Genomic DNA, 17,952 nt, shown 5'->3' with positions numbered 1-17,952 from the left:
AACAGCTGACACCATCTCTCAATTTGGGGAATACCCTATGAAATTTAAATCAATTTAAAAGATTTTAAAAAAATAAAAAAAATCAAAGTGAGTGTGCCACCACAAAGTCTGTGTCAGTATCAATTCGCAATTTCACAGAAGTATCCTCATTGATTATATGTAAAACCCCCAATAAATTGTAACTTAGTATCAGTGGGGATTGTACACATGCATAAAACCTCAGGAAGTTGAGAGTTTCTATGACTCTCTGCAGCACTACCATACAGGCCTCTGCCAGAAGCAGAGACCAAACAGTGACAAGACTAAAACCCTCCCTAAACCCATGACCCACATGCTCTATGACTGCATCACCGAAATCTGCCTAGACGACACCACAAATCCCGTGCTACGTATCCTACTAAGAATACTTATCCCATCACAGCACCAGCCAGGGCAAAATGGCAAGAGCTTCCATTTAATGAAGGCATTCATTTGATTCAACATTAAAGTGAATATGAATCCCCCAGGTACGATTATTTCAGTTAAGTTCATTCCACAACCCCAACAGAAAACTGAGTAAAAGCTACCATTAATTTTGTATATTCCTTCAGATCATGATAAACAATTCATAAAGGAGCTCAGTGATGCTATGCTGCTGCTGCTGTATCAAACTTGTCATACATCAGATTAAGCAGGTATTGACTTAGATAAAAAGGCCCCCAAATGCCTTCTCTTGTTGGCATCTCTATGACATCAACAGAGTATCTTGCACCCACTTGTTCACGTAATTTCTGCCTATGATGCCCACCCACATCAAAATTTATCATATTGCAACCACTCTGTACTCAGTTTGTTTCCAGACTTCCCAGCTTGCAGGTAAGAAAAGCATCAGTAATTTTAATTCAGATATACAAAACCATACATACAGCAGACTCCACAGTTGTATGCGACTAATATTCTTTCTGCAAAATGAGAAGCCATAGAGGCACAGTAAAGCTCTGTTATTACATGCTACCGTCTTACCATCGTTAGCAGCTGAAAGCCAGTGGAGGAATAGCTTTTGGATACCACAAGCAGCAAAATGTGCAGGAAGATTAATACAGACAGGATAAAACTAATGTAGAGTAACAGAGGCCAAGAAAGCCTCCAAGCTAGTTTCCAGAGGTAACACTCCAGGATGCCACCTTGCTTCATCAGCCTAACTAGTTCCTGGGCATCTACCAATATCCCATTAACCTGAGCACAAAACACTGCAAAGGACTTCTCAACAAACATGAATACGCTGCACCCATCACCCAATGCCCTATCCGAACTGCTGTCATCCAATACAGTCACCTACCAAGATCATGACCTCAGACTTGCAAATGGCTTCAGGTCTTCCTGAAACTTCTCCTTAACCACTGGCCTCTTCTACTTGCAGAATCCTACTAAAATGAATTCTTCCTAAACCACATGCAGCCACTCATCACACTGTTCAATGGGCTTTAGAAAGGTGACCAGAATCTACACTGGGGAGAATGATATAAAACTTATCCAGAATAAAATACATAGAATACAAACTCCATGCTACCATATCACTACTTACAGAACCAGCAGAATAATTCCTGCAAGTGCATGTCTCCTTCTGAAACATTTCATACTACAAAGTCTTAAGAGACCAGACAAAACATTAATTTGAAGCTTGTTGTGTTGTACTGCTGCACATCAAACCCAATCTTTGCTTCAGATTGCGCTGTTCTTCAACAGCAAGATTTAGATTTTATTGTTATGTCCTGTGATTACAATTAAGTTTTGGAAAAGTCATTTATATGTTACCTTGCACTGGAATAATAAGGGTTTCCTTCCTCCTCGAACCTCCTAATGATTGGCTCCTTCAAAGCTGCTTCGTCTGCCTCAGATAACTAAAAAAACAGGCAAATAAACAAACACAGATAAGATATTCTTTAATATTTTCTTCCACAATGACAGCAGAGCCTTATATGCAGCATCAAACTCAAAGAAACTGCCTAAATGACCTCCCCAAAGTTTATCCCCCTTTTTACACACAATTATCAATTTAGCATATTTGACAATGAAATTAAAGTACCACTTTTCCAAACGGATGGGTGGGAAAAGGAGAGTAAAAATATACTTAACTGAGTATAAGAATAATTGGGGATTAGCATCTGAAATATTACTGAAGCTACTGTAATGAATAAACCAAATTCTAAGTTGCCTTTGGCAAGTTTTTTTAATAAAACAACTCTGTGCTATTCTAACACTGGGTTTCTCTATGATTCAGAGTGGTCACCATTGTAATTCAGAAAATTTTCAAGTTTCTAACATATTTTACTGACATTAGCTACAATTATTTTTCTCAAACTTCTTTCTGGGTATCATCTTTACTGAGAGGGCTGTCAGACATTGGAACAGGCTGCCCAGGAAGTGGTTGAGTCACCATCCCTGGAGGTATTCAAAAAGTGTGTAGACAAGGTACTCCGTAACATAGTTTAGTGGGCATGGATGATGGTTGGACTTGATGATCTTGAAGGTCTTTTCCAACCTAAATGATTCTATGATTCTATGATCTTGTCCATCTCAGGGAGTTGGGAAATTAAGACAGAGAGAGAGGAGGGTGAATATATTGTATTCACAGAAAGCCCAAGTAAAGTGTAAAAAAAAAAAAAAAAAAAGAACTGTTGAGATAACATGTACATACTGCTTCATTATTATGAATAACTATCCATGATAAATACAAGCAATTTTAAGACATCACAATAAAATCACTTCTTACGGAATCAAGATGCCAGTATAAACATAAACTATGTAATTTAAAAAACACAGCAGAAAAGAGTGTACAGAGAAAACAGAAAAGATTATTAAACAAAATACCACTAATTTTCAATTAAAATGTTGAAATGAGTCCAAATCCTTTCTGAACCTCTACAGACTTCTGCTGTTATAAGTTTCATAATTCTCAGTCACTGAATAATTTGAAGATCAGCTTTCTATAAAACTGCCTACTTCAAAAATAATTGGAAAGACACTTTATTCTCACATATTCCTCCTCATACTCTCAAACCAGAGAGGATCCCTGGCTGCCCACCTTGAGCATAACTAATAATCTGGTGCACAAGGCACAAAGATGATGATATGAGAAATACTCCTTTTTAAGCAAAGACAAGGAATGTCATGAATGATCACCACATTTAGCAGATGTAAACAATAACATTTCACAAATGCTTTCTGTTTGTCAGTGCACTAGGTGGCATTGGGAGAACGATAGTTCATTGATGTCTCACTCTGCAACATCCTTCCCTAGCTCATAAGTGAGCAACGCCAGTGGAAGAGTAAATGATAATGACATTACTGCAAATGAAAGAAGAGAGACATACCTGTTGTCCCTCCCTTGCTTTTTGGTCCTTAGCTATTGTAGCTAGAACAGTGGCAGCTTGTTCCCCTCCCATCACTGATATGCGAGCGTTTGGCCATACATAAAGAAATCTTGGACTGAAAAAATATATATTAAATATTAAAATAAGACATTTCCTTATTTCCTAGTAAAGAACTAATTCTCACTCAGCAAAGAATTCATTTTTATGCCTGACAGTCTTACAATGTATTGGTTTTTAAAGAATGCAAATTAACGTGCTTCAATGCTTGCAGCATTATGTTTGAAAATGTGAAAATTCTCGTTTCCTATATTCAAGCACCTTAAAAATTTGTTTCTCTCTTTCTTGAGTCTCTTCACGTCTGCCCCCACCCCCTCCCCTTCCCGAATTTTTCTCTTTAAAAATATCACCAACAACTTCAACAGTATCAGGGACCTTGAAAAATGAAAAAAACATTTATGCGTGTCATGTCCAAAGGGTCAAAAAATTAAATCCTTAGGGGTTCTGCAAACACTACTCATAAAAACAGGCTCATTAAAGTGAACAAGGATTTTTTTACACAAGCTGGTACTCTTCCTATGAATGCAGAATAGAGGACCAACCCATACTGCCTAATGATTGTTTAGGACTGTACAATTTTTCCTCCAAGAACTAAAATGGGAGAAAAGCAAGTCAGCATGCACATTAGAAGATCTCCTCCATCACCTAATTCAAGGTTAATCATAAGTCTATCAATCTCTCCAGGTTTGTCAGGTTGCTATTTTCATATGACCACTTATGACCACGACATTGAGAACTCTTTTTGTTTTCCAAATAGCAGAACTTCTGCAAGTTTACATAGTTTTTCAGAATGGTACTTCAAGGTTGTGTTCTCTTAGTCTTACCTCCTGTCATAATTTAAACTAACACTCACCTATATGCTCTTCCACACATCCCATAGTTTCCAGCTCCATAAGAACCACCAATAATCACTGTTATTTTAGGTACATTGGCACAAGCTACAGCAGTTACCATCTTCGCACCATCTTTTGCTATCCCTCCAGCTTCATATTCTCTACCAACCATGAAACCTGAAGAATTACAACATGAAAAAAAAGCTCACTAACTTTGTGTTATTATACTGTGCTGTATGTCATACTATGTGCTTTACAGCACACACAGAAAAAACTGAAGAACAAATCATAAGGCAAGGCCTTCACCAGCTGCCAACAGGCTGATTTCAGAAGAGGCTGGAGAAGTAGATACAAGAAAGCACACAAGATGCTATCTAAAAGCCATAGCCTCAACAGTTTACAGCAAAGCCTATGACATAGTGAAACTTCAAAATGTTGAGCTTATTCACCTGTAATATTCTGCAAAAACACAATGGGAATATTTCTCTGGCAACACAACTGGATAAAATGTGTACCCTGTGGAGAGGAAAGAAAAAATAATAATAAAAAAAAGTAAGCTGTGAAAAGTTGGATCAGCGAAGCTATCACTACCAGCACTCTGAAGTCTGTAGCATGTCTCCTTCCACTGAAGTCCATGGGAGTATTTGCACCATGAAGCTCTGTACTACTTCTGCTTCATCCAAAGTCAACTGCAAAACATGCATTCACTCTAGCAGAAGTAAGAAAATGCCAAAAAATGTGTGAGTCCAAGGATAAAGCAGAAATAATATCCTTAAAAAGCATTACTGCTGATACTGAAAAGCTCAACTGTTTTGACTCAGACAATAAGTAGTTAAACGACAGACAGCTTCACAGTGTGGCATCTGACATCAAGTTTTGTAAGACTGTGTCATGGAACTTAAGACAGCCAGTCAGAAAAAAATATCTCCTCATTTCCTGTACAAAAGAAAATTATTCTCTGAAATTGGGAAAGGCCCACATACACTATTTGCTCATGGCCTTGCCAATTGCTGTAACCTTTCTTTTTTCTCAGGGCAGATGCCCTCTCCCTATTTTATAGGAAAAGGCCATTTTCCTAGCAAATATACAAATAGTACGTTCCAAGCTTCTGTTTCAACTAGAAACAATCTAAATCAATAAAGTCCCTCAGGCTATTTACACACTGCTGGTAAAAAATCATGTATGTAGCAGAGCAACTGGAAAAACCTCTAACCTATTCACAGTAAAGAACCAGCAAAATTTACGAAAAGAAAACAAAAAAAGAAAGAAAAACCATAAAGCATACTCTTTAGCTAGCTTTTTCAGAGAAGCACTCGAAAAGCATAGTGATGATCACGGGAAAAAGATGTGTCACAACTCATTACAAAAATCGGTAAGAAAAAAAAAGGAGTATTCTTAGATTATGATGCTTACAGAAGCAACATTATCAACAAAGGTCTCTCTAGAAGTGAAACAAGTGAAACTTGACCATCTCCTCTTACAGTACTGATATGCCAGCAAAAGTCAGCAGAGATAGATTCCTTACATCTTTTTCATTGGTAGGAAAAATGTTGAAGCACTAAATTATCAGAAAAATACTGAAAGCATTAGAAATACTGAAAGAGTTATTTTTTCAACTTGGAAATAACTGTGTTAAAACAAATGCTAACCGACAACAATGCCACTTACTGCAGTGCCCCAAGTTGAAAGTATTCCTTCAGCACATGAAACTCAATTTTGTGTATTACTTTATTACAGCAATAAATCAAGTAAAATTACTTCCTTTCTCCAAATCTCTCATCAAGGCTTCCTTTTTCCTATAGATTTTCAATACTGATTTCCTCACCATTAGAGAAGCCTGCTAGAATAAAACTACTATATACAATTGCTATTACAAAAAATTCAACTGACAGTAGTTTTTTTAAGAAATAAAGAACCAAGCCAAACAACACAGAACAAGGTAAGTAATCACTCTGCCATACCCAGAAACTCTTTATCACCACCAATCCTCCAAGCCCAATCTGTAAAGCACTGTTAACCATAGAGCAATCACAATATTCCATCAAAGATGCCCTTTAATTCACAAAACAGGTTCACAGATTTTTATGAGACTGCCCGTGTTTTCACTCATTAGTCTAAGCCAGGAGCTGCTGCTGCAGCAAAGTATGAAAATTAAATCTCTGGTAAACCAATGAACTGAATACTGGAATCCAGGTTTGAAAATTTCCAAATTGTTATTACAAAACCAATTATGTGGTTTATTGTAGTACTTCACAGTGAAGGTTAGGAATTATAACTAATAGGGTATTTTATGCAATCATTATAGACTTTTCTTGTAATAGCTGTAAGTTTCAGGATATACTATTTCAATTGTGTTGTAGTCACACAAATGCAAATGCTGTTTTTCTAACTAAATTTCCCTGTTGACCTACCTCTTTTGTATCAGAAGAATCTACAGAACAATGTTTCTAAAATATGGTCAATTATTTTTACAGTTTACTAAGCTATTTCATGTTTACATGAAAAACATGGAGCTGGTCCATTTCCATTATTAAAAAAAGTTCCTAATTTCAAGAGCAAGTTGTCCACCAGAGTTTTGTTTCTCAATGGCAAAGAAGCTAATAATCTATTTATTTACCTTTTTTGCTGACTCTGAGAAAAGAACTCCATTGTTTCCAATAATTCCTACTGGATAACCAAATATTCTTGCAAATCCTGAAGGAGAAAAATAAATTTGCAAATTTTCACATATATTTATTTTACCATAGCATAGCTGTATTTTAGCATAGCAGATAAAGGTAACACTTTCTCTTGATAACAGAAACTGCTGTTCTATTGAAGAAAAACGTTATTGAAAATATCAATGGGTGACCCAAACAGAATGAATCCAACTATAAAAACAGCAGGAACATACATAGAATTAATATAATATAATATTTCTAAATACCTGTAATTAAAGTATCCCCATACAAGGCTTTGAATTCATTAAATTTACTTCCGTCTACAATTCTAGCAATGACCTTAAGAAAAAACAGAAAAATAAAATGAAATTCCTAACCCTTCAGAGTTTTTAATTTGTTTAGAAGGAAAGACCATGCTAACATATAACTTAAAATAAACAGCATCAAGCAGCCCGCCTTATAAACAGTCTGGATGGCAGGCAAAGCCCATTTACTTTTTCAAGTGTGATTTACCTACACGTTTATAAAAAATGGCATTTCAAGATTAAGAATATTCTAACCAAACAGTTTAATTATACAGGAACAAAGTTTTCCTGACTAGTTAAATTTCAAAGAAAAACTGCCACCTCTGGTTATATTAAACATTAACCAACAGACTCACATTTATAAAGAGAAAAACATATACAGCCATGAGTCACTTTCTTAGAGATAAGTTTATTTTCAGCTTTGCTTAAGTTTGTGACATATGAAAATAACAAAGATCTGTTCTGAAGTTTCTCTGAGATGCAAAGGAGCTATTTTATACAAATATAGATCCATTGCTAGCAAGACATTTGCCAGAAGATATTTATTTCAACTTCAAAAAAACATAAATCCAAGCTATTACAACTTTTGAGAGCATAGTGTGAGACTCAATAAATGTGTTCATCTTTTTTTCCCTTAATGGAAAGCAAATCCTAGTAATTTCTGACAAAGTATTTTAGGAAAGGTACATACTAAGACTCCTCCTAAAATAAATACTTGGTTGGTAGTGAAAAAGGGTCTGAATATCGGATCTACGCAAAACATGAGAAAGGATGAGGTCTCGGATGAAGGTACCAAGGCAAATAATTACACTAGACTTGCAGTAGAGTACAGTAGTCTCCATATGCACTTGTGAGAGCACTGAATTGCTTAGCGTGCTTATATTCCATAAATTTTTAAATATTTGATCTTTACTTTCACAGGATTAACAGAAAAAGAAAGCTATCACATCACTCAGCAAGTTTATAGAATGTTTTGCCAATGCAAAGTTCCCTATTTTCTGGCAGCTTTTTCAGAATGTTACCAATCTCTCATCCTTCTTAAATGTATAACCAAAAAGCATTATATTTTCAACATGTCATTGCCATTGCAATGGATCCACTGGACAAAAATACTAAAAAATACTTTAAAACACATCATGAAATTAACATACTCACTATATATCCCAAATCAGATTTCTGTAGACAAACTATGATGATATAAAGAGTGATTTCCTGCAAGAAAAGCGAGTGCATGCATGTATGGGCATGTGGATCCTGCATTTATATTCATACCTCTTTGACATCAAAGTTTCTTTTTAGCTGGTCGCCAACTATTCCGTATATTTCATCAGCAGGAAATAAAGGTTCTTCTGATGGTTCTATAGTAACCTGTAGCAATTTAACAAAACAATTTACACAACAAAGGAATTATTAGTCCACATTATGACTTAAAAACCCAAACAATTAATTTGCCAACTGCTTTGAGCACAGTCTTCTCTTCATCAACCACATCAAAATGTCTGTACTGGCTTGTCCTCATTTTGCATAGAGATGAAGTTTCTTAAACTGAAGGTTGGTAACACCTTCTCACTTACTGTTACCTTTGATTCTACTCCTGCATATAGCTCCATACATGCTCCACTTCTTCCATGTTACCAAAAATTAAGCATGTCCTCTCATTTGCTCACTTTCCCCCTGTGCCCTATTAGGCAGTTAGTATTATGAAGAACTGATGAAGATTTTTGCCACGCAACTGAACAGAACATCTTGCCTTCCTTCAGCTGCTAAGCTTTTAATCTTCCGTTCATGCTCTTGCATCTCCTACCAAAGTAAATTAAGGGAATTTCTTCCCCATATGCCATCCTGTTTGCTACAAGGAAATCAATACAATACAATAACATGATTTAGGTCTATCCCCTTAGTTTTATACCTTTCATTAATAATCACAGAAAATGTGTATTCAAAAAGGTGCTTTAGCAGCTACCTAATTCTAAGTCCATGGGAATTACCATGTGGGCTTAAAATTAAATTAAGCACCTTGCAAGACTGGGTTAATCTTAAAGTGCAATTCCGTGATTCTGAAGCACTGTTCTAGTTTCTTCACTCTTGCATGTAATCCCAGTGATTTTATTGGAAATAATGCAGCAGGAATGCAATTGCAGAACTGAAACATTAGAGAAATCTTTAAGGACAAGAACTGTAACTTCCATTTTCAAATGTCTAAAGTCAGAGACAAAAAACGTATTGTACAAATCAGGAGAAGAAAAGCATTCCTAATTTAACAATGCAGTGTTTACAGATTCTACATACTTACTCCTACTTTCTTTTGGAGATTTAAACTTCTCACAGCTTTCCTTGCTAGATGAAGTGCATGATTGTCATCCAAAGCATAATGATCTGTTACACCGGATTTTCTGTATATAAATAGCAATAGCAATAAGAAGACTTAATTAAAAAATCTGACCATGAAAACTTGAGGTTTTAAAAACTTTTAAGACCTTAAAAGTTTTATATTTATCTTTAAAACATAGATGCTACAGTACAGCTCTCCATGTTTTGTTATGAAGTCACTTTCAAAACTGAACCCATGCCTGAACTTTTCTTTGAAACAGTGTATTCAAGTTATCAGACATGACATAAAATAGCAACTCTAGGAAGTAAAAAACCTAAATGACAATATAAAAGATGACAAACACTGTTCCAATGGAAATTAAAAATAATCTGAGATTATAAAGAAAACATGTTTACAGAAATGTTACAAACTGCCCTTAAAAATAATTCTTTATTCATTTCAGTAAATTGAAATAAAAATTAAGCATTTGTTGTACAGTAATACTTAACTTACTGTACCGTAATACCTTTGTTTACTGTTCTTTTCATGTTAGAACTTGAAAGTGCATAGAATTGTTTTGTAACAAGTATTCTGTTACAAAAAACACAGGCTATTTTCTTCTTGTTTGTAAGTTTGAACTGACAGTAAGAAAGACACAATCTGCAAAATACATTATCTTTGTCAACGTGCATTAATCTATTAACACTCAGCATTAAACAGTATAGAAAAGTCCTTCATATTATGTGTGATGCTGCAGGACATTAGACACATAGTATTTTAAAGTAGTAAATGAAGGAAACAAGATCGTAACTAGAGTAACATAAGGTAACTGTGCTACTCTAACAACAAAATGATTCATCACCACCAGATAAGGACACAGAAAATCTTAATTTTTAAAATCTAAATATAGTTTAAAGAAGACCTAAATATAAACTGATTAAAATAAAATAAAATACACCCTGTTAAAGTCTAAAGGATGGAAGAAATTAACTCTGGGAAAATATTTCTTTAAACCTGCAGTGAAGATCTGCCCCTCCAAGATCCTCTGCTGATACCTCTTCACCTGTTGCTGCTTTAACCTACCGCAAGGAAAGGAAAATGAGCTTTAGAGTTGATGCTTGTCTTGCATTAATACTTATACTGGCTTAGTTATAGCAATAAAAGAGATCTTTACAAAATGCTTCTTCATTAATATTTCCTCATTTACTCTCCCTCAGAGCACTTAAAATGTGACAACACAGAATCTTGTCAAAATTACTTAATTTCTCTGATTTTACACCCTTATTCTAGCATTAATATGTAGTTTTTATTGAGAAAGATTCCCCACTTACTGTTGTATTTACTGCTGTGTCCATTATTACTGTGAGTATGCTTACACACTGTCATGGTTTAACCCCAGCCAGCAACTAAGCACCACGCAGCCACTCACTCACTCCCCCCCATCCAGTGGGATGGGGGAGAAAATCAGGAGAAGAAGTAAAACTCCTGGGTTGAGATAAGAACGGTTTAATAGAACAGAAAAGAAGAAACTAATAATGATAATGATAACACTAATAAAATGACAACAGTAGTAATAAAAGGATTGAAATGTACAAATGATGCGCAGGGCAATTGCTCACCACCCGCCGACCGACACCCAGCCAGTCCTCGAGCGGCGATTCCCTGCCCCCACTTCCCAGTTCCTAAACTAGATGGGACGTCCCATGGTATGGAATACACTGTTGGCCAGTTTGGGTCAGGTGCCCTGGCTGGGCATGAGAAGCTGAAAAATCCTTGACTATAGTCTAAACACTACTGAGCAACAACTGACAACATCAGTGTTATCAACATTCTTCACATACTGAACTCAAAACATAGCACTGTACCAGCTACTAGAAAGACAGTTAACTCTATCCCAGCTGAAACCAGGACACACACCCTTTAGATTTATGAACATGCATTTTCACAAAAAATTTTTAGCACTTAACAAGCAATTTCAAACATGATACTTTCCTGCATTGTTTCAAACAAACAATATCTCCGCTGAAACTTAGCATTCTTTCACTTTGCTTTCTCTACACAAACTCTTCTTCTGTGAATTTTAACTTATTTAAATATTAAAAAACAATCATTAGCAGTTTTTATTTTCTAAATCTTCCATTAAACACACAATAATTTAGTAAGAGTAATTTTCTTTTAAAAAGCTTATTAATGGCATAAAACTATTTGGGATCAAGTATGTCTCCATAAAAATACCCGCAATGCACAACCTAAATCCTAGATCTGTCAAGTCTTAGACCTGATAGGATAATCTGAGAGTGAGTGAACTCCTCCTTAAAACAAAGCAGTATCATTTACTGCATGGTAAAAAAAAAAAGCCTTGATGCATTTCCACTCTACTGTAACTGCTTTGAAAAGGATTGCTTGCAAGCTGGTGAAACCATTATTCATCACGTACAGAGAGTACAGAGGCAGTGTAAGAGACAAGGGAAGATGAAACTATCATCACTTCCAAAACAGATTTCAGTTTCCAAGTTTCGTGCCTAAAACTGAAGCACACTAAACATGTGTATATATATATATATACACACACACACATACACACACACTTCCAAACTGTCAGATCTGTAAAATTAACTATAGATATTTCTTCACTAGTAGGATTTTTGCTTTTAAATTTGAATGGCTACCCATGTAATATGAAGGTGTGGTATTCTGATAGTAATTAATGAAAAGTTTCTGTCAGACATATAATTGAGTCTTCATTAAACAACCAACAGAAGAACATACTTTTAAGAGAAATTAGGAAAAAAATTTCTTCACTGAAAGGGTTGTCAAGCACTGGAACAGGCTGCCCAGTGAAGTGATTGAGTCACCACCCCCGGAGGTATTTAAAAGTCATGTAGACATGGCACTTAGGGACATGGTTTTGTGGTGGACTTGGCAGTGTTAGGTTTACAGCTGGACTCAATGATCTTAAAGGTCTATTCCAACCTAAATGATTCTATGACTCTATTCCATGATTCTGTGAAATAATTCTATACATGTCTCTTCACACATCTGACACAGTATGGAGCTGTAACATATTGTGATTCTGTGACTACTGCAGAACTTTGAACAAATCTGAACAGAGCACTGACTTCCCTTAGTGCAGAAATCTAGACACTCATTTTAATAAACTTTACAAAAATGGCTTTTTTTCCTCTTCAGCAGAGATGAAGTCTTCCTTCTCCAAATCACAGAATCAGAGTTGTGGAGTCTGTCAGCCACCCTGGGAGACTGTCTAGTTTAACTCCCCTGCTCAAAGCAGGGTTAACCAGAGGAGGTTGCTCATGATCATGTACAGTCAAGTTTTTAGTATCTCCAAGGATGGAAAGACTCCACAGCCTCTCCAGACAACTTGGTTCAGCATGACCACCTTTGCAGTAAAAAAGTGTTTTCTTGCATCTAAATAGAATTTCCTTTATTTCAGTTTGTGTCCTGTAGCCTCCTGAGCTGTCACTGGGCACCAGTGAGAAGCCTGGCTCTACTACCTTTACTTCCCCCTGCAAGGTATTCATACACATGGATAGATTCCTCCTGAGCCATCTCTTCACCAGGCTGAGAAGTCCCATCTCTCTCAGCCTCTCCTCATATCACAGATGCCCCAGTCCCTTCATCATCTCCATGGACCTTCACTGACTCACTCCAGTATGTTCATGTCTTTTTTGGTCTGGAGAGCCCAGAGCTGGACCTAGCACCCCAAATGTGTCTTATGAGGGCTGAGTAGATGGAAAGGATCACCACCCTTGACTTGCTGGAAACACTCTCCCTAACGCATGACCAGCATGTTGCTGGCTGCCTTGGCTGCAAGGGCACATTGCTGGCTTATGTTCAGCTTGGTGTCCACCAGGACCTACAGTGCCTTTTTCTGCCAAGCATCTTCCCAGCTGATTGGTGTCCCAGCCTGTTCTGGTGTCCAGGATTATTCCTTCCAAGGAGCATCTGCCTGCTGTGTTTAATTAACTTCAAATGGTTCTGTTCAGCCCCCTTCTCCAGCCTGTTGAGGTACCTCTGAAAGGCAGCACAATCATCTGCTCTATTAACCACTCCTCACATGTTTTTATCATCTGCGAATTTGCTGATGGTAAACTTTGCACCATTGTCCAGGTCATCAATGAAGATGTTAAACAGTATTGGTCCCAGTACTGACCTCTGAGGTGTGCCACCAGTGATGGACCTCCAGCTTGAGCGCAGCAGTTCAGCCAGTTCTCAGACCATCTCACTGCCCATTTACCCAGTCTGTACTTCACCAGTTTGTTGAGGATGTTACGGAAGACAGTATCAAAAACCTTGTCAAAGCCAACATAAATAACATCCACTGTTCTCTCTACTTCCACAGAGCCAGTCATCTCAGCATAGGGGACTACCAGTTTGGTCAGGCCTGATTTCCCCATTTTAAATCCATGCTCACTACTTGCAGTCACCTACTTGTCCATAGTGTTTTTGCAAATAGCTTCCAGGATTATTTGCTCCATAACCTTCCCAGGTACTGCAGTGCAAGAGCATTCTACAAACCATAGTTTAAATAGTACTGACTTTCTTGAAGTTCATTAAATTCTAACAGACTGCAAATAGATCCTTGACAAGATATGTGGGGATTTTTAAATAAATCCCATTTCAAGCTACTTCAGCTAGCAATCAGCAGAAATCCACCCAAACTTTAGATAACATGTACATTTCCCACAACAGATCAGGCTGATGTGTAGAAGAGGCCCCAGCACATAAATATACATGAATTTGACAAACTTACTGCTTTTTACCAGACTTCCCTTCACTGCTGAGCACAGACTACTGAGATCTATCTGTTCATGAAGTCATTACCCATCACCTTTCTAAAAAGAAGGCCAAGGAAACTTGCACTTTAGACTTTGGACTGTACCTGCAATTCACTTTTTTTGGCATAAACATCCCAAGACTAATTATAACTAACATCAGGGGTTTTCTTTCACTTCCTTAGGATGTTTTATTTTAGGCAGGCAAGTGATAAAATCCAATCCAATTTTCTTCATATAGGAAAGACATTTGGGGGGAACAGAGCATACACAATAATACAATACGTGCTACAACATGGAATGGAAGTTTCTATGGGAGTCTGAAGTAATTTTGATGCTTAGAGAAAGGCAAGCAAAACATTCTCAGTGAGAATACGAAAAGGTCTACCAAACAGAAAAGCTGACAGGTAGTGATATTAAAGTTTGATCTATATGCACAAAGATAAGGATCATTACATCTGCAGGTTGCTAAGGAACAAATTAAATTGGAGGATAGTTGTGAAATCTTCCTCTGGAAATGGTGAAAAGTTTTTGTCCTTTCTAACTTCACAACATCCTTGCAGTCACTGACTTGCCTAGCCAAGTCTTCCCTTTGAGACCTGACTCAGGCCACTCTTTTTCAGCTGCCTATCCTAGCAAAAGTCTCCTGTACTACATCTCAGTGATACACATGTCTGACCTAAATTCCCTTGCGAAGTTAAATGATTACCATCCTCTTAGAGCAAGAGTCTGGCTCCCTTTTTTTCAGCTTCCTAGCCAGCTTCCTGGGTAGTACTGGGTATTAGCTGTCTTATTTTGTACCTGCTTAATGCTGGAGCTTGAAAGAAACTGGCTTTGAGTAAGCTCTCCAGGACACATTACTCAATGCACCCAACGGGTCTCCCAGGGTCTGATGAACCTCTCCAGCTAAAACATAGCTCCAAGCGGAATCACTCAAGGTGCACAGGACTCCCCAGCACTCTTGCCAGTGGAAATGCCATGTCAGAAGAGCTGAGTTTGCTCGGGTCTTTCAGATTTACTAGCTGAACTTCTGCAACAAATTACTCTGAACCTGAGCAAGCCCCAGAGGCAGTACTGCCACTTTCTATGCCACTGGCTCTAAGCTAAAGAACTGTGCTGGACCTAGACAGGGTTTGTGCTTAAGACAGCTCAGGTGTTCCTGCAACCACGGCAGTTATTTGTAACACAATAACCAAGCTAGTAAGAGTCTGAGATAAAAGTTAATGTCTTTCATCGTCCTAATTTCCTTATCTCAATAAAAAGATGTATGAATCACCCAATGTTACTCACTCAACCAATATCTTCATTCACATTTACGCTACTTTTCACCAAGAAACTCCTAATATATAAATTACAGTGATAAATTTACAGAAAATTGCTTAATTTTGAGGGAAGATTTGTCTTTGTTTACCTATAAACAACAAGCTGAAAGAGACTAATAAACGTAAAAAGGAACTGAGACCTAGGTAAGGCATTTGAAACGATTACTGCCAAAGAAATTCCAACAAAACAATTCTAGATTTCTAAATTCTAATGAGCAGTACATAAATTAACATTAAATGACACAGTTGCTATTAATTACTTCATCTGCTTTTGCTGATCACTTTATTCTTCTTGACAACTTGGAAAGCATCCAAGCATCCAAATAATAAAATAATTCAAGCTAAATGTGTTATTTTATTATGGCAGACAACAAAATATCCTTGTACTTATAGGTGTGTGCCCCCCGTCCCACTGCTTTCGATATGCCAGTTACATTCTGAATTTATTTAAGATGTTCTGGAACAGTAATTAGCACTTACCAGCCATAAAAAAGTATGTCTGCATAAATTATGACTTTTTTTTTTTTTTTTTTAAGATGCTCAAGAATTTAAAATCCATCTACACATTGAACTTTGGAAGAAAAAAGAAGGGGTATAAAATGCTAAATCCACTTTTAGCATCAAGATGACACAGTGAGGAAAAAAACACCCTAAAGCAAAGGAAAAGAATGAAATGCAAAATCATGCTGTGGAAAATAGAGCAGTGCTATGCAAGTGAACACTAAATGACATCACAGGTAAGTTCTTCATGCTTTTAAAGAAATAAACACAATCATGCCTTAGGAAATGGTTAACCAAAAAATCTGTCAGTGGTTGTCTTCCTGTAGTTTAGGGGACCTGCTACATTTTCCCAGTATCTTAAGTGGTGGAAAGAAGTGACTTCCAGCAAAACTCCTCCTCCTCCATTACTACAGCAATTTAGTGGAGCAGTATCTTCATCAATAATACTGTTACAAACTGATTTCTCCATTTAGGCCTGCTCAAGTTGGAAGGACTTTCGAGAGACATTTGATTTGCACTTGGCTTTGTCACAGGAAGCACACCTCAAAGTTCCCAAAAAACTATATCCAAAACAGAGCCAACATGCTGCCTCAGACCAGTTTGTTCAATGAGACAAATATTTGACTTTTTCAACAAAGCAAGTTTATCCAGTCAGACATCACTGAGACCAGAACAGTTGTGCTGGGTGCTGCCCCACCTGTTACCTCTAGCACTAACATAACATCTACTACTGGAAATTTCTTTCTTCTCGTAAAGCTTGTGTTAAGTAAAATAACCTTTGTCAGCAAAGATTATTATTTGTATCAGTATAAAACTGAGCATATGCTAGAACATACACTGGTACAGCTGTTTTTAAAAAAATAAACCCCACTCAGGCACTCCCTTTCCTATTGGAGCCAAGCTACAGTTTTAAAGCTGTCTTATGCTGGAATATTTTGCACAGTCACGTGAGTTCTACAACAAAGCAAGTTTTAATTCACAGGAGTTCTTCAGTTTCCTTAGAAACAATTTCCTTACTAAGAAAGTTAGAAAGTGATGACAAGCTCTGTCATTAAGTCCTTTGTCTGTAAACTGGCATAAAATATAGTTCAGTCCTGCTCTTAAGTTCTCTATCTTGACTCTGAGATATAATATACATGCTTTTAATTTTTTTATTTCAAGTCAAACCTAGACACTGCATAATTGAATATAGAAAGCATTTTTATAATTTAAAATGTGCAAGGCAAAAGCAATACTATAAAAACACCTTAACAAAGTTTGATTTATATATACACCTCTAACAGATAGAAAAGATTTAATTTAAGATAGAAACATTCAGATATACTTAAAAATTGCAAACTAGTCGAGATAATATCTGGAAATATCTCACCAAGAAAGGTCTCAATAGTTTAAGCTGTATGATTGTCAGTAGCACAAATATTTGGGGGGCTATGTTACTAGAAAATTCTGTATCCTTACCAGTGGTGGCCCTCCCAGGAATATTGTTCCCTGTTTGCCAACAATAATACTTTCATCAGCCATGGCAGGTACATATGCTCCTCCTGCCGTACAGGATCCCATTACTACTGCTATCTATTGGGAAGACAAAAACCACAAGTTAATGAATTGTCCAACCCTTAAAAACAGCAAATGCACATGCTACTATTATATATCGTACTGATTTTAATACAGGTTCTGGGACAGCACTGCAAGATTATTTTTGCCTGACAAAGCAACCTTTTTATTTATGTTTTAGCTTTTCTTCAAAAAGATAGGGAATCTCTCTAGTTTTCAGTAGTCTCTTAAACTATGATCTTCAGGCCACCTTGCAGGAAAAA

The 17,952-nt window shown here is 36.8% G+C and overlaps 1 protein-coding gene across 1 annotated transcript in view; it reads right to left on the bottom strand.

The window, feature by feature from the left end:
- MCCC2 (methylcrotonyl-CoA carboxylase subunit 2) overlaps positions 1-17,952 on the bottom strand; it is a 42,588-nt gene that overhangs the window by 7,570 nt on the left and 17,066 nt on the right. The window contains exons 7-16 of the mRNA XM_069776931.1: positions 17,594-17,707; positions 10,534-10,598; positions 9,502-9,601; positions 8,481-8,576; positions 7,170-7,242; positions 6,861-6,937; positions 4,693-4,759; positions 4,264-4,420; positions 3,354-3,468; positions 1,795-1,880 (exon numbers count right to left, since the gene is read on the bottom strand). Coding sequence (XP_069633032.1) covers positions 1,795-1,880; positions 3,354-3,468; positions 4,264-4,420; positions 4,693-4,759; positions 6,861-6,937; positions 7,170-7,242; positions 8,481-8,576; positions 9,502-9,601; positions 10,534-10,598; positions 17,594-17,707 — 950 coding nt within the window. The remainder of the gene's footprint in view (positions 1-1,794; positions 1,881-3,353; positions 3,469-4,263; positions 4,421-4,692; positions 4,760-6,860; positions 6,938-7,169; positions 7,243-8,480; positions 8,577-9,501; positions 9,602-10,533; positions 10,599-17,593; positions 17,708-17,952) is intronic.

The sequence above is a fragment of the Haliaeetus albicilla genome, chromosome Z, assembly GCF_947461875.1.
Source record: "Haliaeetus albicilla chromosome Z, bHalAlb1.1, whole genome shotgun sequence".
In the NCBI taxonomy this organism is placed as follows: domain Eukaryota; kingdom Metazoa; phylum Chordata; class Aves; order Accipitriformes; family Accipitridae; genus Haliaeetus; species Haliaeetus albicilla.
This window is presented reverse-complemented; position numbering and strand designations above follow the sequence as displayed.